This window comes from Pelophylax lessonae, assembly GCF_965119305.1.
Source record: "Pelophylax lessonae genome assembly, chromosome: 3".
Classification (NCBI taxonomy): Eukaryota; Metazoa; Chordata; class Amphibia; order Anura; family Ranidae; genus Pelophylax; species Pelophylax lessonae.
The window spans coordinates 588,071,265-588,098,597 of record NC_138770.1 but is presented as its reverse complement, the minus strand read 5'-3'; the positions used below and the strand labels follow the sequence as shown (position 1 = coordinate 588,098,597).

General features: G+C 42.4%; 1 protein-coding gene across 1 annotated transcript in view; it reads left to right on the top strand.

Moving 5' to 3' along the window:
- PROKR1 (prokineticin receptor 1) overlaps positions 1 to 26,883 on the top strand; it is a 68,314-nt gene extending 41,431 nt beyond the window's left edge. Inside the window, exon 3 of the mRNA XM_082250273.1 lies at positions 25,945 to 26,883. Within this exon, the coding sequence (XP_082106399.1) occupies positions 25,945 to 26,641 (697 nt within the window). The 3' untranslated portion in view covers positions 26,642 to 26,883. The remainder of the gene's footprint in view (positions 1 to 25,944) is intronic.
- The last annotated feature ends 450 nt before the right edge of the window (positions 26,884 to 27,333 follow it).

Genomic DNA, 27,333 nt, shown 5'->3' with positions numbered 1-27,333 from the left:
ATACAATAACTAAATATCGGTCCAATCTCGGTGATATATAGTGTGTAGTGGCCACTTACATCAAACACACAATGAAAGCGCGTATGTGTGTTCCAAAATACAGGCTCTGTGCTCCAAACCAAGCTCCACAGACGATCCTCTCAGATGGATGGATGGTGGGATCCCTGTGGTCAGCAATGGGCAAATCTCCTGATACAATGTGGGTCCTCCGCTGTGTCCTAGGCACCAATCTAGCCTTGTGTGACACATTCACCTCCTCCCATATCCAGTGCTGGAGGAAGCTTTCCATTCCACGCACGATCACACTGGCAATGCCAAGGTATCAGACAATAGGAGGTCAGCTGATAATTACTTCTTCCACATCCATGTCACCTGGTCACCTCCACCCCTCAGACCTTTATACTTTAATATATTAAAACAAAGTCTTTGGGCAGCTGAAAAATTAATGTGGACAGGCTAACAGGTAAAATATGAACCTGAGAATAGAGGTTTCATCCGACCAAAAGCTCTACAAAGGCTCCAGCTCCAGGACTCAGAACAGATCTTGTTAAAAAAAAGAAGTCTGTCTTCTCCGAATAGAACACAAATGCTGTTAGTCAGTTAAATAGCACTGACATGTAAACATTGACCTGTTCCCACCAGTCCCTTTTACAGAATGGAACTCAAAAACCAATGTATCCAATCTAGTCATACCAATTTATATATTAGGGCTACAATATTCCTTTGGAATGTGGAAGGATAGTAGAGCACTACATCAAGGATATACACACAGAACAGATCATGTACACATACTGTGTATACTGTATAAAATACCTGCACATAGGCTTTTTCGTACAAGTCTCCAGATAGATAGATCAATTTAAAATAAATTCCTCTACCCAATACCTAACTAGAAATTAGAAATGGGAAATGGTTTCCAGAGTAAAGAGGAACTGGTAGGTTACCTGTATAAATAATGTAACTGGAAGGCAGAGAGACTTGCCTACAGAGGAACATTGGATAGCAGAGAGACCTGCACACATGCAGAAGGTAAGATGGGAACCTACATTTAATTCAGCATTCACTCAACCTTTGCTAATAATCCCTACAATGTAATTTAATATCACAATCAGGGAAAAGAGAGAGAGAAAACATAACTTTTGAAAAAGAGAAGTTCTCTGCCATAATACTGAAAATTAGTGTTAAAGCTCTGCTGTGTCCTGGAAGCTATTAGGATCAAACAAAGGTAAATATAATGGGAGTATGTTGGGCAGGCTTTAAGGATGCCAGTAGGTGTCTACAGGAGTAACTCATGAAATCTCTGTGATAATTTCCATCCTATTCTATGGAGAACAAGCACTACATTCATCATTGACCCATTTAGAAAAAAAGATTTAAGTGTTTTACTGCCCGTCATTTCCATCAAGCCATCTAACTTTGGTCAACCAAACATTTGCGTCACAGTCGGTAAATGATTATCCCGTCAGTCTTACCTCTGACATTTTGCAGATTAGATAAACTGGCAGAAGCTGATAAATAATAAACCATGGCTTAGATTGGTAATGTTCAATGCCTGTATGACATATCTATGAAAACCCCCACGGATGTATCAGTGTTATTGATGATATAAGTTTAAAATTTGAAATATTTCTTGGACTGAATTCTATATGATGAGAGAGCACACAACATTGTAAGAAACATTTGATGAGGAATTGCATGACTGTTTCAAGCTTTTTCACATCATTCAGCTGCCATAAGAGCAGCAATTAATGGGGAAATGTATAGAAGAAAGAGTTTGGAATTGAATGTCAGCAAGGCATGTCCAGTCCAATTAATATATTAAAGTGATTGTAAACCCTTACACATACCCAGTGAAGTGAACAGCCTCAGTTGATACAGAGATTAAACAAATCCTCCTACATAAGTTTTACTGGTTTATCTGAAGCCCTCTCTTCCCTACACCCCTTTAAAAGGGCAACATTGTTTTAAAATCCTTCTCCATCTGTTAGAATCACAGAGGAGTGGGGGGGGGGGGGGGAAGGCTGCAGTTACAGTGTGTGAGAGTTTGGAGTTCCTCTGTTTGGAGGAAAGAACACACACCCCTTTACACAGCAGAAGAACTGTGTTGTGAATAGATAAGCTCCCTGCTGAGCTCCCTCCCTGACACAAATTTTATCTCATGTATCAGGAAAACTTCTCAGAAGTGATTCATGCCGATAACAGAGGATTGAAGCAGCAGAGATAAATGATACTTAAAACTTTGGAGAGAGATAAGTAAACATTACCGATATATGTGCTTTGCTGAGATTTCACTACTGAGGTTTACAACCACTTTAGGCTTTAAAATGTTACATATAATCTAAGAAGTCATTTTGTTACAATAAAAATATACACCTAAATATCCCACTCACTGCTGAATTTTTATGTGCACCCTTGTCCACTGTATGGGAAAGCACCTGATCAGTTATTTAGCATCATCATTTGGAAAGCAGTATGATCCCCTTATCTGGTAACTACATAAGATTCCCTGCAGGGCACGGTGGGAAGTGAGGGGAGAACTACAACAGAATTTCAGCAATTCACAAGGGAAATAAGCAGAATGTACCTGATTGGAGTAATACCTCATATCAGCTATCTCAGTAGATTGAACTCAAGCTCTGGAAACACTTCAGAGGTCTTTTTTTAGCCGCTACAATTACATGCTCAGTCTGTTGATTTTGCTGGTAAGTGGTATAATTTTAACTTTGACATTTCTGCTTTTATTGATTGCTGACATTGTACAACACTCTGCTGCAGCTCAGGAAATATGGAAACAATCAGTAAATAAGAGTGATAAACACCACTGCTGGAGGGAGACTGGAAGAATGCACAATTTAGGAAAAAATACATTTTTCACTTTCACCAAGAAATTGGAAAAACCAGTGAGGGAACATTGCTAGTGTTGGACTCTGCTCCATTCAAAAACCCCACCCCCGATCAGGTGAAACCTTCTTTGAAGTGGCTGGGGTTATGCTATTTAAAAGAAAGCTAATGTTAGTTTCCCAGCAGCCTTGTTGGAGAAATAGCTGGTCATCAAAAGACTAAGGATAGGTGGACTTATAAAACAAACTTGCCCGGCAAGATACATTTTAGGACAGGGCATAGAGTTATTTAACCCCAACTGGAGTTTCAGCATAAATCAGTTAAATACATTCCTGGTGCATCAAACCTAATGGTGTGCAAAGCTTTATAGATTAATTTCTTTACAAAGAGGATGCAAATTGAGTAGAAAAGCCTGACGAGTCAGAGCTAGAGCTTTCCAATTGGTGAAGAGCGTATGGTTGCTGATTGCAGAGCTCTAGGTCTGAGTCAGCAAGGGAGTGGTAGACCTCTACATAGAGACCACTGCTTCCACACAGAGAGCAATGGTCCTTATCTACAGCATGTACAAATAAAAAAGAACAGTAATACTTTGAGAACCTTTCATTTTTATTCACCAGCATTGTATTTATCTGATCTTCTATTGGGCTTTATAAATTAGCTAACAAAGAATAAGTATGTGGGCTACAGATGCAAACAGTAACGCTTGCCATACACTGATTGAAATTCAGCTGGTTCATCAATGTGTGGCTATCCCTGCACTACAGAAGTCTGTCTACTGGAAAACATTGATCGTTGATCAGCAGCTGGTGCCAATCTTCAGAGGATCCCTCTGTTAGAAAACAATGTCCCAATGGGGGAGGATTCCTGCAATCAACCTCATTTGCATAAATGGAGGAATTTTTAAAAATTGTTTTTTTAATTCAGCACACTAGCTGATTGAAAAAAAAAAAAAAAGCTAAGCATCAATGACCAACTTTAGAGAAAATTCTAGTCAGACCAAAGTTTGAAATCCCTGAATCCCCTGCAAAAATTGTACCACAATGAATGGGTTTTGGTAAAAGCAGATGACTTCCTATAGTAATCCCATCCCTGGCATTTCTTCGGACTGGCAGTACTTCAAAACTTGGAACTGTAAAATAAACAGGATATAGTTACCATAGTAGAAATACATCATAAACAATGTAGGAGTAGCAACTCTTTCAGCTTCAAGTGGAGCTCCCCTCAGAGGGGTAAGTTCCACTTGTTTGCACCCTCCTCCCCTCCACTGCCACATTTGGCACTTTTTTGGGGGGAGCGGTACCTTGTTTTTGACAGGTACCCACTCCCACTTCCAGTTCAGATTGCCACAGCGATCTGAGCTGGAAGTTTGGCCCCCTTTTTCTTCCCCCACAGTCTTCTGGGACACATCACAGGTCCCAGAAGACTACAGGGCCATTCACAAGGCTCAGCGCTGCTTGCGCATGCACAGTAGGAAACCAGCTGTGACGCTGCAATTTTTCCTTACTTGCTATGCCAGCGCCTGCTTCAGAAGCTGATTAAAAAAATGGTTCGGGTAAGGACATCGCTGGATCCCTGGACAGGTAAGTGTCCTTGTATTAAAAGTCAGCAGCTACAGTATTTGTAGCTGCTGACATTTAATTTTTTGGGGGAAGCCTGGAGTTCCTCTTTAACCTAAAAAAAATCAGATGAATATGGACATCTATAGGAATGTTGTAGATGTCAGGCCCGGACTGGCCATAGGGCAAACCGGGCATGTGCCCGGTGGGCTGGGGCTGTCGGGGGCCGCATGTCATTCTGGCTCCCGACTCCCTAGACAGCGGCTTGGGTCGGTGTAGCTCTCCCATCCTCTCTGCGGCAGCCTCCGTGGAGAGGGCTGCATGTCCTTCTGGCAGTCTCACTCCCCATACCAGCTGGGCTGCTCCCTGGTCTGGCGCCACTCACCCGACTTTGCATTTACCGGCCTCCTATTCAGTTCAGGCTAGAGCCAGGCTATCAGGGCCAGGGGGCGGGATATTAGGTAACAGCAGGTGACTGTGAAGGGGGAGGGGCTGGAGGAGACCCCTTCAGCCTCATGTCGGGAAAAGTTTCTCTGCACCTGCAGACACCAGGGCCTGGACTGCTGACAAAGTAAGTGCCACTATGCCAGCCTATTTTTCTACAGGATTTATGATAAAAGCATGCTTTTACACAATGTGACTAATCTGTCCTGCATTTAAAGTATATATGATTTTTATTCAACACTGAACTGCATTTACCCAGCCTGTACTAAATATATCACAATTACAAACTGTAAGATTCTGGTACCTCTGGTACCCTTATTTTCCATTTTCTTTCAATATGCGTCCCACCTTTCTAATTAGGTGGTACGCATACACCTTTAAGACGGATGACGTCATCGCCGAGCGCCGCAGAGCGGCTATTTCAACCGCCGGCGTTCTCTCTCACGTTGTTCGTTCAACCTGCCTGTGTGTCCACATGCTTACAAGCTTGTCTTGCTGCCGGAACCTCCAGCTATTCTCTTTTACTTGGAACAGACCGGAACCTCGCTACTGATCCCTGTATCTCGCTACTGGATCACTCCCTCACTACTGGACCCTTCTACTACTAACCTTACTAGTGATAAGTACCCCACAGGGGAATCCTCCATAACCTTACTTACACTATCTACCTCTGCACATTAAGGACTGTTACTATCTATGCATACTAATTCTATCATCTGCACTGTTACATAGATTGCTAGCTCTTGAGTCTACTACCATCTATCCTTGCACTGGGTTAGTCTATCCTGTATTTGTCATCTGCTGTCCTTACCACCTGTTACCATACTCGATTACTAACCTATCTGCATTCTACCTAATACCATCTAATACTCTCCTGAACATTTCTATCAAGTGCTTGCCATCTCTGTCACTGTTCACACCTGTCCCTTCAGCACATCATCTTCATACTATCATATACATCCTATCACTCCAGGAACATCCTATTGAGTGTGTATATCTGTATGCTGAAGCTGACAGGCCCACAGTGATGAGTCTGGAGAGTTGGATCTGGTTATTCAACACATCTCTACATTACTACTGAGTGGAGATTCTGCAGCTGCAAATCCAGCCTACTACAAAAACGCAGGAGCGTTACACAAACACACGCAAAATATATATATATGTACTCAAATGGTGTCCTGCATTTAAAGTATATATGATTTTTTTACCCAGCCTGTACTATATATACCACAATTACAAACATAAAAAAATGATAGATATATATATATATATATGTGTGTATATATATATATATATATATATATATATATATATATATATATATATATATATATATATATATAAACACATACACATACAGTGGCAGAACTACCAGGGTCACGGTAGTGCACTTGCGACTGGGCCCTGGAGTTCCCCCACTATGGGGGGCCCCGCCTGCCTGTTCACATCCCTGTAGGGGGCCGCATGTTCCACCACTGTGGCGGGGGGTACCGGCCGTGAAAGGGTCACCCGCCAAAGGGGGAAGGGGGGTAGAGTGCCAGGGTGCTTGCCCGTCTGCTGCCTATTGCTGCAGAATCCATCCAGTGATGTCAGGAGGCAGAGCAGAAAGTCAGTTGGCCAGCTAACAGCTACTAGAGTGGCCATCCCTCTGCCTGATCCCACCCCTCCGCCGCCATTCCTCTGCTTGATCCCACCCCTTCACTGCAATTCCTCTGCCTGATCTCATCCCTCCCACCTCCATCCCTCTGCCTGATCTCATCCCTCCCACCACCATCCCTCTGCCTGATCCCATCCCTTCCATTGCCATCCCTCTGCCTGATCCCATCCCTCCCACCTCCATCCCTCTGCCTGATCTCATCCCTCCCACCACCATCCCTCTGCCTGATCCCATCTCTTCCATTGCCATCCCTCTGCCTGATCCCATCCCTTCCACTGCCATCCATCTGCCTGATCCCTTCTCTCCCACTGCCATCCCTCTGCCTGATCCCATCCCTTCCACTGCCATCCCTCTGCCTGATCTCATCCCTCCCACCTCCATCCCTCTGCCTGATCTCATCCCTCCCACCGCCATCCCTCTGCCTGATCCCATCCCTTCCACTGCCATCCCTTTGCCTGATCTCATCCCTCCCACCTACATCCCTCTGCCTGATCTCATCCCTCCCACTGCCATCCCTCTGCCTGATCCCATCCCTTCCACTGCCATCCCTCTGCCTGATCCCATCCCTTCCACTGCCATCCCTCTGTCTGATTTCATCCGTTTCCCTCTGCCTGATTTAATCCGTTTCACTGCCGTCCCTCTGTCTGATCCCATCCCTCCCACCGCCATCCCTCTGCCTGATCTCATCCCTCCCACCTCCATCCCTCTGCCTGATCTCATCCCTCCAACCGCCATCCCTCTGCCTGATCCCATCCCTTCCACTGCCATCCCTTTGCCTGATCTCATCCCTCCCACCTCCATCCCTCTGCCTGATCTCATCCCTCCCACTGCCATCCCTCTGCCTGATCCCATCCCTTCCACTGCCATCCCTCTGCCTGATCCCATCCCTTCCACCGCCATCCCTCTGTCTGATTTCATCCATTTCCCTCTGCCTGATTTCATCCATTTCACTGCCATCCCTCTGCCTGATCCCATCCCTTCCACTGCCATCCCTTTGCCTGATCTCATCCCTCCCACCTCCATCCCTCTGCCTGATCTCATCCCTCCCACTGCCATCCCTCTGCCTGATCCCATCCCTTCCACTGCCATCCCTCTGCCTGATCCCATCCCTTCCACCGCCATCCCTCTGTCTGATTTCATCCATTTCCCTCTGCCTGATTTCATCCGTTTCACTGCCATCCCTCTGCCTGATCCCATCCCTCCCACCGCCATCCCTCTGCCTGATCTCATCCCTCCCACCTCCATCCCTCTGCATGATCTCATCCCTCCCACCGCCATCCCTCTGCCTGATCCCATCCCTTCCACTGCCATCCCTTTGCCTGATCTCATCCCTCCCACCTCCATCCCTCTGCCTGATCTCATCCCTCCCACTGCCATCCCTCTGCCTGATCCCATCCCTTCCACTGCCATCCCTCTGCCTGATCCCATCCCTTCCACCGCCATCCCTCTGTCTGATTTCATCCATTTCCCTCTGCCTGATTTCATCCGTTTCACTGCCATCCCTCTGCCTGATCCCATCCCTCCCACCGCCATCCCTCTGCCTGATCCCATCCCTTCCACTGCCATCCCTCTGCCTGATCTCATCCCTCCCACCTCCATCCCTCTGCCTGATCTCATCCCTCCCACCCCCATCCCTCTGCTTGATCCCATCCCTCCCACTGCCATCCCTCTGCCTGATCCCATTCCTCTGCCTGATCCCATCCCTCCCACCACCTTCTCTCTGCCTGATCTTATCCCTCCCACCGCCATCCCTCTGCCTGATCCCATTCCTCCCATGGCCATCCCTCTGCCTGATCCCATCCCTCCCACTGCCATCCCTCTGCCTGATCCCATCCCTCCCACAGCCATCCCTTTGCCTGATAACATCTCTCCCACCCATCCCTCTGTCTGATCCCATCCCTCCCACTGCCATCACTCTGCCTGATCCCATCCCTCCCACCGCCATCCCTCTGCCTAATCCCATCTCTCCCACCGTCATACCTCTGCCAGATCCCATTTCTCCCACCGCCATCCCTCTGCCTGATCCCATCCCTCCCACCGCCATCCCTCTGCCTGATCCCATCTCTCCCACCGCCATCCCTCTGCCTCATCCCATCTCCCCCACGGCCATCCCTCTGCCTCATCCCATCTCTCCCACCGCCATCCTTCTGCCTGATGCCATCCCTCCCACCACCATCCCTCTGTCTGATCTCCACCCCTCCCATGAGGCAGTGGTGATGGGGATAGGGGTGACATCAGTAGCAGTGGTGGTGGGGAGGTGGGGATAGGGATGACATCAGTGGCAATGGTGGTGAGGATAGGGATGACATCAGTGGCAGTGAACATTGTCATTCCTATCCCCACCACTACTGCCACTGATGTCATCCTTATCCCCACCACCACTGTCACTGATGTTATCCCTATCCTTACAACTACTTCCACTGATGTCATCCCTATCCTCAACACCGTCACTGATGTTATCCCTATCCCAACCACCAATGATGTCAACGCTATCCCCACCACCACCGCCACTGATGTCATCCCTATCCCCACCACTGCAACTTATGTCATCCCAATCCCCACTGCCACTGATGTCATTCCTATTCCCACTGCCAATATTGTAACTCCTATCCCCACCACCACTGCCACTGATGTACTGATGTCACCCCTATCCCCACAACCACTGATGTCATCCCTATCCCCACTACCACCACTGCTACGGATGTCATCCCTATCCCACCACCACCATACGAAACTACATACAAATTTTGGGGGCGCCTGTGAACAAAAACCTTGATTTTACTACACGTGTAATATATGACCCTGCACACTGGAATGAGAGCAATATGTATAGGAACATTATTCATGGTTAACTCTGAACTGAAGACCTATGATCTTTAAAAGCTTTGCCTATGGAAAATATAGGGTACTGAAATGTGTTGCTATTTTCGGGCATGCATAGTCTTAAGGTTTGACATGTTGGGTACTTGACGCAAACTCATCTTTTATATTTTACCCAAAAATTGGTTAATATATTTTTAATGTACCCTAAAATTACCTGTTATCTCTTAGCCTGGGTTCACACTAAATGCGGACTGCATGTAAATAGCAACCCGTCCATGCAAACAGATTGTGTATGTTAGGTTAACGACACCCCGCAATCGGTTTTCAAAATGCAGCATGATTTGCAGAATCGGATCACATGAGTGTGCAGGCTAAATATAACTAAAAAACATAGAGAAACCAGTAGTTGTTCATCATTGGTCATTTTGTTTAAAAAAAAAAAAAAATGGGCTGCTCAGCTTAAAATGCCCGGGCCTATTTTTTGTCCCAGTCTGGGCCTGGTAGATGTTGTTAGGCAATGTTTGACCACAGCACAGTTACTACAGTAATTAGAATTTGTTTGCTCCTTTTATTGTATCAAGCCTAAACATAATAAACAAGTCATTTTGTTACATTAAAAATATGTACCTAAGTACTCCACTTCACTGCTAAAATGATTTCAGACCCTTCTCCACAGTTTATGCAGCCATCCATGAGAAAGCACCTGTTCAATTAATTAGCAACATCATTTCAAAGGTGGTATGTTCCTGTTATCAGGCTGCTAGATAAGATTCCCTGTAGGGCATGGTGGAAAGTGAGTGGAAAGCTACAACAATCCCCCAGGGAAGTAAGCAGGAGGTACCTAGTTACATCTTGCAGATCGTAGAAAGCTTTAATCAAAATGTGTGTAGATCTTCCTAGATAAACATTAGATTGTCAAAAAATCATAGTGTGTCTAGCTCCAGCAGAGTACAGTATATGTAGTGAATGGAGGCTAAAGCATGAAGAAAAAGGATGGGACTATTAGAGAGAGGATCCTCCAGCTACAGTGAGGTAGGGACATTATTTTGTTTAAGCCACACAGATGATGCTTAGGTAACATGATAGTTTCTTGGTGCTTTTATTCATATTTCTTTGCTACTAGAGCTGACTTTCCAACCCTTTGTCAGGAAAAGTTTGGAGTTCACTGTATACAGGGCCAGATTAAGAGCATCATGGGCCTGGTGGTGAGGATTTTGGTTGATATTTATGAAATAAAAAAAATTTAAATGCAAACAATTTTTGTTAAAACAAATCAAATATTTAAACAAATTAACCCAAATAGAGAGGGGGTGAGAGAGAGGGGGGTTTGCAGGTGAGAGAGGGGTGTGACAGAGAAGGTGAGAGTGAGAGGAGGGTGAAAAAGAGAGAGAGATGAGGGTGAGAGAGAAAGAGAGGGGTGAGAGAAAAAGGAAGGGTGAGAGAGAGAGAGAGAGAGAGAGAGAGAGAGAGGGCGATGGAGGGGTGAGAGAGAGGGGGTGAAGGAGAGGGGATGTGAGAGAGAGGGAGGGGGTGAGAGAGAGAAAGGAGGTGAAAGACAGAGAGGGGTAAAAGAGAGAGAGAGGGAGTGAGAGAGGGTGCCTTTGGGTAGTCTTGGTAGACTAATTATGTGATGCGCATAGCGCGCAATGGCAAAGTGTGGGTGGAGCCACATTGTGGTAAGAGTGGTAGGCGCTGCCCTACATGTGATGCAGGGAAATGTGTGCACTATGTCACATCTGCATGATGTAAATAGAAAATGACACCCCCCCAATGCTAATATTACATATAATGTCACCCACAGTGTACATATCAACAGCACCGTAATTTACATATCAATGCCACCCGCGATTTACATATTAGTCATGGTTACACTGCACACAGAGCAGGTCTGGACATCATTAGTGACTCACTCACATCACTGGGCTGGGCCTATCTTAGGAGGGGGTCTGGAGCTGCACCAATTGCCCCTATGTTAATCCGGCAACGTAGACAGCATTGTCATTTTTTTAGGAACCACTATGTCCACCACCTATTGTGTATGTCACTATGCTATATTATTTTAAATAAAGATTGATGTTTTGGAGTACAGCGCAGTCTGTCCTCTTCCCTCTTTTTGAGATACGGACAACTTTGGGGCTTTATCCCCCACCCTTCTTTTTGGATATGCGTGAGAGATTCTCTGTAAAAGAATAAGCTGGCAATTCTTTTGTGTACTTTTTTTATTGAAAGGGTTTTACCTTTTTATTAAGCCTATTTTTTCTTTTTATGGAGTTATGCTTTCTGGCAATTTTAGACCTATACAAACGTGTTAAAAAAATAAATAAAAAAAACAAGTAAAGCGCTGTGACTGCACTAAATGTGCTGCATTATTGAATAAACCTAAAGCAGCCCTTAGCAATGTTCTGAAGAACCTACATCACCTGGGTGCACATGCTTTGTGTACTGAATTTATTCAGAGAAATCAGGTAACCTACAGTATATATTTTAGCTTTCATCTCCTTTCTTATGTTTCTACACAATGCAGCATTCACTTATTCTTCCATTTATGTGTTTGTTTTCTGTAAGAGCTAGCAGAATAACTGAAGCCTTGAAAAAATTTGAGCATTAAATAGTATATTAGGCAACACAACGTGAGCTTTCATACTTAGTGAACAGTAATATGAAATTATATCTAAAGTTATCAAATATTTATAAATAGTTTTTCAGGCCCTTAACACCTTCCCACCTGGCCTACTGTATAGTGGTTTGACAGCCAGGCGAAGGTTTTGTCTGTTCTCATATGACGTCCTTCGGAACGGCCGCTTGTGCGCTCCCCTCAGGGAGCGAATCGCTGCTGATCGGTGGTGCGCTGTGTATCTCGAACACAGCGCATCACCGATCATGGTAAAGAGCCTATGATGTGGGCTCTTTACCATGTGATCAGCTGTGTCCAATCACAACTGATCACAGTGTTTATAGGAAAAGCCAGTTATCGGCATTCCTCTCCTCACGCTAACAGCGTGTGAGGAGAGCAGAGCCAATAAGCAACCTTCTTCAGTGGGCACATCTGCACTGATAATCAGTGTCCTGATTATCAGTGCAGCCCTTCAGTTCCCATCAGTGATGCCTGTCTGTGCCAATCAGTGCTTCCTCATCAGTGCTGCCTATCACTGCCCATCAGTGCCACCTATCAATGCCCATCATTGCCCCCTATGAGTGCCCATTAGTGCTGCATATTAGTGCCTCCTAATCAGTGGCCATCAGTGCCACCTCATCAGTGCCGCCTCATCGGTACCCATCAGTGCAGTCTGTCAATGTAGCCTCATCAGCGCACATCAGAGAAGGAGAACAATTGCTAATTTACAAAATGTTATAACAGAAACTAAGAAAACTTTTTTTTTTCAAAATGTGGGATTTTTTCATGTGTTTAGCAAAATATAAAAAGCCCAGTGGTGATTAATTACCACGAAAAGAAAGCTTGTTCTGTATCGAAAAAACAATATAAACTTTGTTTTGGTACAGCGTTGTATGGCTACACAATTGTCATTCAAAATGCGACAGTGCTGAAAGCTGAAAATTGACATAGGAAGGAAGGGAATGAAAGTGCCCTGTACTAAAGTGGTTAAATTTTATGTTACCCCATATTTTATATGTCTGCTATGTGTCTGTGTTACCATGAACTTATCATCAAAAGTAAAAGCAAAAAAGAATCAGTAGCTCTAAAGGAAGGGAGCATGTCTCCTTAAACGCGTCAGAGGGTCCTAGCACAGGGAAGTATCCTTTTCCACACTTAGGTGGATATGTTTTATGCGATTTTACTCTTCATGTTTTGTGAATACGTTTTTGGCATCATAATACATTTTCAAAAGGTCTCAAAGGGTAATGCACTAGGCGTTTGCGCCTCCTTTCTTTTTTGCTTTTAGTATTTGGAGTTTTCCCGGAAGAGCGGCACGCCTACAATTCCCAGTAGAGTGTGCGCTTTGGTTGTATAGTTGTAATCAAAAATAACCTCTTCTCTTTGCATTGCTCACTTTTTGTGGAAATGCCTGGTGATCTTGCCAGTCCCCCCTGCTTTCCTATTCCAAACTGGCCATGCCAGGCAAAGAAGCACATCCATCTTGGCATGTTCAGTTTTCTTCTGCATTCTTCTTGGGAGCACAGCCTGCCTGTACTCCTGTGGTCAGACGTGTGCTGACATGTTCCCTGCACAGTTCTTCACTGTGAGGATTAGTGTGCTGCTGTTTCTTGTCCTCCTGCTGATACGCCCACAAAAGTCTTCACCCCCTAGTCCTCTAAACCCTTTATGTAGCTGAAGGCAGAGGTCACGTGATCACTGAAGAAAAAAAGATATTTATACCCGAAAGGGCAAGAGGACACATTGTTATCTAAAAGACTGCTTCCTGTGGTGTATATGGGGGGTCTCACTCCGAAATTGTTCAACAGACTATTGCACCTGATTCTAAAATGCTTTCATGCGTATTAATATGAAGTGAGCCTGTATGCATTCTCTAGTCATTTTTATTCATGAGTGAACATTTTCTGATGCCAATTGTTATCTGTTGAATTGCCAGAAAGTGTGCATTGCAATTTTACTAAGAAGAGTGTCCTTGTAGGGTGTTTAGTGGCCTTTTTATTAATGCATTCAGACAAGCTATCAGCATCCATGCTATGCAAAGGTATCCTGCATCACAGTGATGGAAAAACACGTTAAGAAGTTCAAAAATTGTTTAGATAAAAAATATATGGCATATTGTATGTACTTATTTTGAAGGCACTTTGTTAAGTTTGGACTATATCAAATATAACACCCTGCTAAAAAAAAATAAACCATGCTAAGTGAACATAACAAATTAGCAGACCAAGGAGCTTATACACGTCTCACCAAGGGTTCCTAAAAGAAAAGGAATGAACAGGTTCTTTAGCTCTCCAGTGTCTACGTAAAAGTGAAAGATAAATATTGGGTGGACTGATCTTTTAAAATATTATTTGACATTTTGTTATTAGCATATCCATGTGGCAGATCTTTGTTTCATAGGGCAAAGAGCAATTTGCGTTGTTCAATTATCCATAGGAGTCTCTAAAAATATGTTTTAGTCCCATTGCACTAAACTGCTGGTATCTAAAATGTAACTGTCTGTTATGGAAAACTACACTACCAAATTCTCAGAGTCCTAAAGAATGGGTCTTCACGAAATTAACATTTCCTTGTATAATTTATACAGTATATGAAATATTTTTCAATGTCGAATGTGTTTCTATTTTAGACTATTGGAAAGTACAAACAAGAATGATTTCATGGACAGCTATAGCAAAAAAATCATTGTATTCTGCTAACTGTATGTGGTAATTACCTGTAATGATAGTTTTCAACATAAGAATTTCTTCTGTTATTTCACTGGCTTTCATTTAGAATTTTCTGAACATTTATGTGCGGACCAAGCTGAACAGCAAAAGTGGCAATTACAGAGATTGGGACAAACCATATAACTTTGACAGAGGTGCTAACAATGTCTAGCTTTTATTCGCATTGTTTCGTATTTTCTTTTTTTTCCAAGAAATAAAAATCTGTTGCCATAACTGCTTAAAACATGTTAGCTGGAGTTAGGTTTGCTTGTTGGTCACCTTTTTTTAATCTCTTACTTTAAGTCTATCTAAAGTGACATATCTATCAAGGTTACCCTGTCCACAGGTTAACAATATTGATAAATAATTGTACATGGAGAGTGAACAGTGTTGCCACTACTGACAGGAACAACAGGTAATAAACTATGTTGCAGAAGAGACTCAGAAAAACAAAAACTGTGTTAATGCTCCTGGCAGAATGTAATGTGTAGGTCGTTTTTGTTCCACCACAACTACTATTTTTGGACCATTATATTTATTATGTAACTGAATCTCCCCAGTATCTCACACTGCAATGGATCTCACCGAGATGTAAGGTTACTGGTATTGAAGGACAAATATGATATTGGAAAGATAAATATAACAAATTCTAAAATTATCCTTGGCATGTTTTTTTTTTTTTTTTTTTGTTCGAATATTTTATTAAAGGAAGTAACAATGATGCATAATAAAGTTATAGACAAGACCAGTCACATCTGCCCAGTTAAACCATAATGCTGAGCATAGGGGACGGATGACCCAGGAGATACAGGGTTATAGCAGAGGTCCTTAAAGCTGAGTGGCATTTGAAGATACAGGAAGCGAGTAGTAGATAGACTGGGTTATGTTAGGGTACTAGAGTATAGCCACAAACTCGGTAGCCTTATGGGGACCTAGTCTTGTGTATCAAGAGGGTCTTTAAGTAACAATATCATGAAAGGTGGGCATCTGGTGTTGGCTGGAGTCCACAGGATGTGTGGGGAAAGGAGAAAGGAAGGAGAATAGACACAAAGGACAAGACTGGAAAATATCAGGGGAGCACAGCAGAGGCAAGGGGGACCCCAGGGAGAGGGGCAAACAAAGCGTCCCAATGAGAAATTCCAGAGATGCCATTTAATTGTATTGGACAGTAAATGGCACAGCATAATCCCTTTTAACAATATATCTAGTTGATTGTATTAGACAATAAGTGACATAGCATAATCGCATAGATACATGTATGAGTCTGTGAACATACAGATAGCATGTTACCAATCATATGCATAAAAAATATATATACATGGTAACATAACACATTGCATTATGTGGTAAAAGGACCTATATCCTTCATGTCGTGAAGTCCCTTAAAAGGCAGAATAGCAAAAAAAAATCAAAATGGATGAAATGCATTGAACCGTCTGAAAAGATAAGAGTGCATCCAAATGTGCCTGATGCGTTTCATGGTAAACAACCACTCCTCAGGGGCGGATGCATCCAAATCTGCAAAACTATTTAAATAAACCAATATGGTCTAATGTTGTACCCATAATTTGGGAAAATAGTATGTAGGGGGGTAGATGGGGGGGGGGAGCACAACTCCCTAGTATACTCACATATCGGTTTGGTCTGGAGGCTATGAGATTGAGAACTAAGGGCTGCTCGAAATGTCTACTCCGGGAACTTTGGTGTCTGGAACCCATGGGAAATCCAGGCACATATATTGAATCCCCGAAAATGGAAAAGAAAAAGGTATATAAGTAAGGACTGTATGGGCTCCATTTCTGTGAAAAAAAAGATTGAATACAACTAAGTATATACTGATGTGTAGTAGTGAACTACTACACATTAGCATATACTTAGTTGTATTCAATCTGCCTTTTAAGTGACCTTACGACATGAAGGATATACATCCTTTTACCACGTAATGCAATGTGCTAGGTTACTATGTATATACTGTATACTTCTATATACATATAACATGTATGTTCACAGACTCATACATGTATCTATGTGATTATGCTATGTCACTCATTATACAATCAACTCAATACGATATTATAAGTGATTATGCTATGCCATTTACTGTCCAATACAATGAAATGGATATAGTGTTTACATTGACTCATTATTCAGCCATGCTGTACATGCCTCATTTAAAGTCCCAATTCCTTTTTACATTGTAATTTATGATATATAAATGTAACATATATAAAGTAGGTATTATACCAATTTGCCTGAAATAGTTGAAATACCCTTTTTTACCTGAAGATTTTACCTGCATTAAGGTAAAAAAGCGTCTGAGTGCAGCCCCCAAGCTGCTTGCTATGGGGGGACTCAGTGGGGGGGTCAGGAGTACCGGCAGGGGATAATTGGGGCTGCTCTGTTCAAACCATTGGACAGAATAGGTATACCACTTTTGTTGTTTTAGTTTTTTTTAAAAAAACCTTTAGAATCACTTTAAAGTGATTGTAAATTCTCATTTTTATTTGTTTTTTTTTTTAATAACAAACATGTTCTACTTAACTGCTCTTTGCAGTTGGTTTTGCACTAAGCAGCCTGGATCCTCCTCTTCCTGGGTCCCTCTTCGGTTCTACTGGTCCCTCCCTCCTGTCGTGTGTCCCCCACAGCAAGCAGCTTGCTATGGGGGCACCCGAGCTGAGCCACAGCTCCCTGTGTCCAATCAGACATGGAGCCGCGACCCCCCCTCTCTCTCCTGATTGGTTTAATGATTTTGATTGACAGGAGCCAATCGTGTCGTGCTGCTGTCTCAGCCAAGGAGGAGGGGAGTCCTGGGCAGCTTAGACAGTATTGCAGCATCACTGGATAAAGACGGGCACAGGTAAGTATTGGGGGGGGGGGTAGGGGGGCTGCAGCACACAGAAGGTTTTTTTTATCTTAATGCATGAATGCATTAGGATAAAAAAACCTTCCGCCTTTACAATCCGTTTAAGCCTGAGTGTACTGTTAACCCAAAAAAGATGGCCTTACAAGAGCAAAGCATCACACAACCCTTGTTGATGAAAATATACTTTCAGATAAAATGTTAAAAAGGGCTAAAGAAAGTTGTAGTCCAATTAATCAATATACATTATATGGGGTTTTTCAGGAAAGGCTGTGTGAGAGCACCAGAGGTCCAAACCACCTTCTTCAAAATCCTATTTCTGTCCAATCAGGGATGCACATGCAAGAGCATCCCTGTGCAAGAGGTGCTGCAGATAAATCATTGCTTTCCTACATAGGGTAGCAGTCCTTATGGTTATCCTGCAGGGAGGATTCTTGCTCTTGGGCTAGAGCCGGTGTGTAATTAAAGAAAAAAATAAAAAGAAACATAAGACATTTAAAAACATTGTGTTAATGCACGCTGGTTTGATCTATCAAGTTTTTCAAAAAGTTACAATTGGGTTTTAAAAATGATCCAACATGATAAGATCTTAACCTGGAGAAATATTTTACAAATCAATGTCAATCGTATGCATAAATGTAGCATGGTGGGTAAATGAAAACATATAATTTGATGTTACTGGATAATATTTGTAGCACTGATATATATTGCAGTTTATGCAGCATATGATCCTCTAATGGAAGGTTCTATGTGATACTAGTTATGTTTTTTTTTTGACTGTACAATAAAATGCTATTATCAGAAAAATGAGAAAAACTAAATTTGTTTTAGCTTGATTTAACAGTAAAATATTAATTATGGCTCATTTAATAATTTTTCATGGCAAATTACCATCACTTTACCTCTACACACATTTGGAAGTTACATGAAGGGAACAACTGTATGAAATGAAAAGGCAGGTGACACTAATGGGACAAGTGTACTTTCAAACACATTAGCTCTTTTTACCCTTTTTTGCAAATTTACCCTTTTACTTTTGTCTTTTGTTTCCCTGTGCTAAAATAATGTATTTTCCAGGGTGTGACCTATGTAGTATATGGGGGAGGTAGTACTAGACCTTGTTGGTGGTGAGATGCCCGGTGTCTGGCAGCCTGACTAATAAAGGGTACTTGAAATGTGGGACTCTTCAAGCATGTTATGATTTTGGGCTAGGTGCATTTGAACAGAATTTAATCATCAAAATCAACTGAATAGAGGAGATAATTGACTCATTTGTAGAACGAACACATATTAAAGTGATTGTAAAGTCTTGTTTATAAAAAAACAAAAAAAAAACATGTTATATTTACCCCCTCTGTGCAGTTGGTTTTGCACAGGGCAACCTAGATCCTCCTCTTTTCAGGCCCCTCTTCCCTGATCCTAGCCCCTCACTCCTGTCGAGAGCCCCCCCCCCCCACAGCAATCATATTGCCATGGGGACACCCAGGCCGAGCTGGTCACCCATTCAGACACGGAGCTGCAGTTCAGCCCCACCCCCTCTCTCTCCTGATTGGCTAACTGACTTTGACTGACAAGCAATGGTGTCGCGCCTGTGTCTCAGCCAATCCGGAGGGAGAGTCACCGAAGGTCGAGTGATTTGTGAACATCGCTGGATAGAGAGGGGGCTCAGGTAAGTATTAGGGGGCTGCTACCCACAAAAGGCTTTTTATCTTAATGCATTGGATGCATTAAGATAACAAAAAACGTTTAACTTTACAACTCCTTTAACTCTCATGAAAATGTGTATATATATATATATATATATATATATATACATACACTGTATATTTACCCACCTCAGCTCCGGAAGGTTGAACCCTCTTCATGACCGGGCCATTTTTTGCTATTTAGCACTGCGCTACTTTAAAGGAGGAGTACAGCCAAAGTTCGTTTGGCTGTACTTCTCTTTTGGATCACAGGAGTACAGTTCATATTGCTCTCTTAAACATAGGATGAAACATAGGGAACACATAGTGTTCACAAAAATAAAAACGTGGGACTTTGTATGAGGTGTGGCCACTGGCCAGTATACACTTAATGATATAATGGTAGTACATATACAACTGCTAGTAAGCATAAAGAAGCATATGATTAACATCACGTGTTTATTAACATGTTGTATAGCAATTTACATAGGTATATTAGGTAAACAACTAATCAAAGGGGATGTACACAGTATACAAATGGATAACAAGATAAGACCATAATAAATAATAAAAACAATAACAGAATGGACCAACAGACATAAAATGTAGGTAAATAATGATAATTGGATGCATGCTGGAATTAGATTGAATAGATTGATTGAATGGCCTCTTAAGCTCAACGCGTTTCGTGAAAAGGATTTCACTTCATCAGGAGCAGGTACAATTTGGTTTCTAAAAAAATATATGAGGCATAAATGATATTGCATCCAATGGATGGGGTGTACTTAAGGGTTAAATAAGGAGGATGACTTACAGTAGGATAAAGACTATCAATGAGGCTTCGGTGCAAGAAACCATGAAGGACCCCCCGGACCCCTGGCAGGGGCCCTTCTTTTCAAGCCTGGGGCTCTTTCCACTGATCCTGGGGCCCTTTAGTCTTGTTGCAGGAACCTTTATTACGGTCCGGCAGAGGGACCCTTTCACAAGTTCTGCAGTGGGCCTTCTTCCTGCCATATTGGGGCCTCCCCACAGTGGCGGAATGCCAGGGTCCAGTAGCAAGTGTGACCTTTGCGATCTTGGAAGTTCACCCACTGGTGTCAGTAGTTTTTATTTTTTGGTATTTTAATTGTATTATTTTTTATCATTTTATTTAATTTTTTTACAATGTCACTGACTGTGACTATGTCCATTCAGAAAAGGAATGAGCTGGTAAATTACATACTTACCGACCCCTTCCTGGTTCTCTATTGTGACACATCCCCTGCAGCAGCCGGCAGGAGAGGGGAGGGATCACAGTGGGGGAGCAGCACAGTGGGGGGGGGAGAGGGAGCGGGGGAGCACACAGGGGCCCAGAGAAAGCAGCACACAAGTGAACTGGATAGGAGGAGTGGCGGGGGCAGCATACAGAGAAACCAATCTCCTCCATTTCCCTCTGCAGCTACAGAAGGAAAAAGAAGGACAATGATTTCTCTACATCTGCCCCCGTCACCTCTCCTATCCAGGTGTACAGGGGAGCCACACAGGCCCCCTGAAACATCGGGCCTGGTTGCAATTGCAACCCCTGTAGTTACGCCCCTGTCTATGGGTATATTCAATTTGAAATGGAAAACAGTACAGTAGACAAGTAAGTAAGAATATAAGAGCATTTATGTGCATAATAAATGTATATACAGTCGCTATATACATACATGCAGGCCTTTTTGTGCCAGAATGTGTACTGGTTTTGCTTTGTACTTATTATTCAGTGGGAACTTCTAAGCATCCCATTGCTCCCTTAGCAACTCCTACACTTGAAAGGGGGAGTAGAGTCTGCAATTGGTTGCCCAGATTATACATGGCAGCCTCAGGATTTTTTGACACTGTCCCACAGTTTCCATGTACCAGGGGCTGCCCTGCAGAACCCATAACATAGATTTTGCAGAGTGTCAGCTTGGTGCCAGATGCTAAAACACTGGCACTGAGATACTGGTATTGTCAGGTGGAGTGATCCAGGCCTAACACCATTCAAGAGAGGGGCAGCGATGTAAAAATCCAGGTAAGAGAACAGTGAACATAAATGCAATACTAAGGGGTGTTCATTTCACTGCCACTAACTACCAATTTGGAGTGGGGAGATGGGGTACATTTAACTTCCATTGATCACCAATGAAAGAAGTTACATTTCAATGCCACTGACCACCAATGGACATGGTTAAATATTACTGCACCTAACAACCAATGGAGGGAGTTAAATATTACTGCAACTGATCACCAATGGAGGGGTTAAATCCAAAAACCAAACTCAATTTCACTGCCACATACCATCAAAGAGCAGTGGGGGGGGGGGGGGGGGGGTACATTTAACTTCCATTGATCACCAATGAAAAAGTTACATTTCAGTGCCACTGACCACCAATGGACAGAGTAAAATAATACTTCACCTGACCACCAATGGAGGGGGTTAAATATTACTGCCACTGATCACCAATAGAGGGGTTAAATTCGAAAAACCAAAATCAATTTCACTTCCACTTACCATCAAAGAGAAGTTAAATGTCATTGCCACTGACCATCAATGCTGGCAGGACAAATACAATTACAATTGTATATGGTGTGGATTTTCACATACACATGTGAAAAGATCTAAATATAATAAAAGGACTTTGGTTGCCTAAGGCACGGGTAATGAACATAAACTTAACTAGATACTTTTAACCACTTTACTACCAGTCACGTAACCTCTACGTGATCAGACTTTGCGGGGTTATACCGGGATGATGCCTCTAGCTAGAGGCATCATCCCGGTACCGTTGTTTGAAGCCGACGGTCGGCTTTCCGTCGGTAATGATCGATGCGGCTCGGGAGCCGCTCGATCGTTACCCGGGGGGGCGGGAGGGGACGTCCCCCCCCTCCCGCCGCCTTCCGCGGCTTTGCTCGGGGCTACCGTCCCACCGGGAGCCCCGAGCACCCAGCCGGCACGTCCGCCGGCTGGATGGAGTCCCGATGAATGCCGGAAACGGCATCGATCGGGTCTCCGATGACGTAACCCGGAGGCGGCGTCCATGACGTCACGTCCGGGTTACTGTGCTGCAAAAGGCGGCAGATTTGAAAAACGGCTGTATGCAAAAATGCCGTTTTCGGCGTTTTGCATACAGGGAAGTGTAGTGGAGGGGTCTAGGGTCTTTTAGACCCTCGATCCCTCCATAAAGAGTACCTGTCACGACATATTGCTGTCACCAGGGATGTTTACATTGCTTGTGACAGCAATAAAAGTGATCAGATTTTTTTTTTTTTAAAAACCTGTAATAAAGTTTAAAAAAAAAGAAAAAATAAATAGGAAAAAAAAAAAAAAAAAAAATTTAGCCGTCCCCGTCACCGTTAGCTCGCGCACAAAAAAAAAAGTATACGCAAGTCGAGCCGCAAATGAAATCGCTGTTCAAACCACACATGTGAGGTATCGCCGCGATCGCCAGAGCGTGGGCAATAATTAAAAAAAAAGAGCTACACTCTAACTCTAAACTGGTAACCGTTAAATAAATTTAAAGCGTCGCAGATTGAGATCTCTATTGACCGTAGTTTGTCGCCATCCCACGGGGGGGGGCGCAATTTTAAACCGTAACATGTTTGGTATCTATTTACTCGGCGTGACATCATCTTTCACAATATACAAAAAAAATGGGCTAACTTTACTGTTTAGTATTTTTTAAATGCAGTGAAATGTGATTTTTCAAATTTTTTCCAAAAAAATGGCGTTTTAAAGACCGCTGCGCAAATACCGCGTGACAAAAAATTTTGCAATGACCGACATTTTATTCTCCAGAGTCTTTGCTAAAAAAATATATATAATGTTTGGGGGTTCTAAGTAGTTTTCTAGGAAAAAATACTGGTTTTAACTTGTGAACAAAAAGTGTCCGAAATAGGGCTGGGGCTAAAGTGGTTAATTAGGTGTATCTCAGCTAGTCTCAATGATTTTATTTAAACAGTTGGAAAATGGGGTAATTTCCAGTAAGCTTCTTCCTGACAGGTGCATTGTCAGGGTGCACTGGGCTGCCCATACGTTCAATGCATGTAACTGTCCACAGGGTGCATCGTACTGCAACACACAACATATAAGTGTTAAGTTAACACATTCTTAATGAAGCTCCAGTGATGCTGTCACCACTTTATGGGGTTGATAGTGCAGTTGCTCCAGAATTTAGTAAATGAGCAGAAGCTCTGCTGACTTATATCATCCAATGATGTGCAAGCAAAAATGCAGTTTTTTTTTTTTTTTTCCCTTGCACATGATTGGGTATTCTTTGTAAAGTGAAACCTCACCTTATTTGCTAATGTAGCAGAATTCCCAGCCATTGCGCTGGATGTGAGTCCACCTGGATTACCGCTAACAACTAGGGATGATCGAACGGTTCGGGTCGACCATCGGTTCGACCCGAACATTGGCTGTTCGAGGTTCGGCCGAATTTAGAACTTTTTGCTGAAAAAGTTCGGAATTCGGCAACCAGAACCGACCAAAATGCAATGGTTCAGGAAATGGGCTTTAAAAACCCGTGATTGGACCAGAACCATCAGTAAAAGCCAATTGAGGGGGCAGGAGAATGCTAGGAATGCGATTGGAGTGACTAGGGGGTCCATAGTCCAATAATTAGTGAATATGCCCTCCAGTATATAAGATAGCCCCCGCCAAATTCCTAGCATTGTTATGCAGGGACATGGAAGAGAGTGGAAGCAGTTCTGTGACTTTTGCTACAAAGTGTCATTTAGCAATTTTTAGTGTGAGGAAAGGGATATCTAGTGTAGTTAGGGTGCTATTTTCCACTATAGTTAGCTTTAATTATTCAGTTTCTGTAGGGAAAGTGTTAAGTGTAAGGGGACCGTAGTGTAGGGTTAACTGACTCTGACTGCTATGGCAGGGTGACAAAACCCTTCCATATCAGGGTGACCGCTATAGAGAAAAGATTGTTTCTCTTGTGTCACATTCAGAGCAGGAATATGGTTTCTCACCGGTCAGCTTGCTTTTTGGCTGCAGGCGTTTATAGGGCTTTTTTGAGGAGATGTTTGGAGTCAGGCATGACATCTGAACATCTGTGTAGGTGTATATATACATACACCCATGTCTGTATATATACACATACACATATATAGGTGTGAAAGTAGCAGAAACATATGCTTGCGCTAATTAAATAATTAACAGGCATATGACTCCGCTCCTATAACACCTATATGTGTGTATGTGTGTAAATATATACAAGTGTGTGTGTATATATATACCCTATACAGAAGTTCAGATGTTTTGCCTGCTTCCAAAGACCCCAAAAAAATGCCCAAAAAATGCCTGCACCAAAAAAAAATGCCCAGGTGTGTTCTTGCAGGCGTTTTTTTTGGGCAGTTTTTTGGGGTCTTTGGAGGGAGGCTAAACATCTGAACTTCTGTATAGGGTTATAAATACACACACATTTGTATATATTTATACACATACACACATATAGGTGTTATAGGAGCGGAGCCATATTAGTGTGAATTAGCACAAGCATAGATTTCTGCTATTTTCACACCTATATATGTGTATGGGCCTCCCCTATGGTTTTCCTAGCACCTACCTAGGAGGGTGCTACAGTGAGCTCTGGAGCAACTGTACTTGCAAGGTGCACCGTCTTTTTTCCTTTAGTAAATCAACCGCATATGTATACCTGCTTTGCTCCATGGTTCCTATTCTACTTGCAAGTGTTTTTTTTCTTTTACAATAGATTTTCATTTAAAGATTTTACAAAGTCTTTAGGATTCAAACAATATCAGACAGATATGAAATGATCATTGCATCCTCAAAGAATATCAAGGGTATGATCATTATAAACATAGTACAAAAAAACAAGTTTAGGCTACTGCTTGCCCAGGACATCAGCAAGATATATATACTTGTTCATAGTATATCAGAAACAATGCATGGACATTACTTCGAAAAAACAATACTGTAGAAAAGAATCAAGTGTTAACGTAGTAGCATGAAAAGATATGGGAGCACTAATAGCCAGGGTTAATCTAGCACCTCAAAACACAATACCTTGCCCCCATATTGACCTTGAAATGTGAGAGGCCCAAAGGACACTCCGTTTGCATCCATATATGAAAAAATAGAAAATCATAAAAAAGAGAAATGAAGGATAAAGAAAAGAAGAGGAAGAAAGAATCAAGAATTGGTTCCCTAAATCCAGTTGCCTGCCCAGAACTATGGGCCTTGAAGGTATTTAATCCATGGCTTTTTTGTCTCTGAGGATGCTGGTCAGCTTTTTATTGACCATGATCCAGAAGAGTTTATGTTTTAGCAAAGCAACGTTACCCACTGGAGATTTCCATGCTCATGCTTTAGTAATTTTAGCTGCTAAGAAAATATAAAAAATGTGGGTTTGAAGATGTCTGGGGATTTCACCCAGCAGATCCACGAACAGTGTAGTTTTAGTGTGTTTAGGTATGTTTAGTCCTGTCACTGAGTTGGCCAGATTGAATATTCTGGTCGGCAAGTGTTTTTTTGATCATTAAGGTCCCCTGTGTTTAGAAAACCTGATGCTAGGTTTGGCTGTGATTTTACCTATGAGACTTCTGTGGCAATGCTACAGTAATGTAAAAATAAACCGTGATGCAAAGAAGATAAGTGTGAACAATCCCCATGGTTTGGTTGTGATTGCAATCTGTGTGAATCCTGTGGCAATGTTATCATTAATAAAACAAAAAAAACAAAAAAAGTTTTTTATTTAATGTAATGAAACCGTTTTTTTTTTACAGGTACTTGGCAATTGTACATCCACTGAAGCCTCGTATGAATTACCAGACTGCTTCATTCTTGATTGCCCTGGTTTGGATTATTGCTCTGCTTATAGCCATACCTTCAGCATATTTTGCTACAGAATCGGTGTTAGATATTGTGAAAAACCAAGAGAAGATATTTTGCGGTCAGATTTGGCCAGTTGACCAGCAGATCTATTATAAAACCTACTTTCTCTTTATTTTCTGCATTGAGTTTGTTGGACCAGTTATTACAATGACGTTGTGCTATGCCAGGATATCCAGAGAGCTTTGGTTCAAAACAGTGCCTGGGTTTCAGACAGAACAAATACGGAAACGCCTTCGATGCCGGAGAAAGACAGTCTTCGTGCTCATGTGTATCCTTATAGCTTATGTCCTATGCTGGGCTCCATTTTATGGATTTGCAATTGTTCGGGATTTTTTTCCTATAGTTTTTATCAGAGAAAAGCATTATCTGTCTGCTTTCTACATTGTAGAGTGCATTGCAATGAGCAACAGCATGATTAACACAATGTGCTTTGTGTCTGTTAAAAACAATACCATGAAATACTTTAAGAAGATCATGCTTCTGAAATGGAGATCCACTTACAATGGAAGTAAATGTAGTGGAGAGATAGAAATTAAGACAAGTGCTGTTCCAGCTACAGAAGAGGTTGACTGCATAAGGTTAAAATAACATATTGATATTGATCACTACAAATCACTTTGCAGCAGTTTGACTAAAGTGTAGATTGTGCTGCTTATGCGTATTTTGCATTGTATGAAAATGTTGTAAAAAAAAAAAAACCACACTGATATTTTTACTTACATTTATTCAAAGTACATCAATCTAGGTGTTTCATGTTGGTGGTAAGTAATATATTCTTGTGAATTATTTTTATGCATTGGGTTGGTAATGGCTATTATTATATTTCATGTTTAAAAAGGAGTGAACCCAAAAAAATGCAAACCCTCACATATACCCAGTGAAGTGAAAAGCCTCAGATGATACACAGATATTAAACACATCCTCCTACATAAGTTGTACATGTTTATCTGCAGTATTCTCTATCCTACACCCCTTCAAAAGGGCATATTGTGTTAAAAATCTTTCTTCATCTGTCAGGAGCAGAGAGAAGGGGGTGAAGAGGCTGCAGTTACAGTGTATGGGAGCTGATTGGAGGAAAGGAACACACACCCCTTCACACAGCAGAAGAACTGTGTTGTAAATAGACAAGCTCCAATCTGAGATCCCCAAACTTATCTCATGTGTCAGGAAAACTTTTCAGAAGTTACACATGCTGATAACAGAGGAACGAAGCACCAGAGGAAAACGACACTTAGAGCTTTGAAAAGTCAAAGTAAAAACTACAGATATATGTGCTTTGC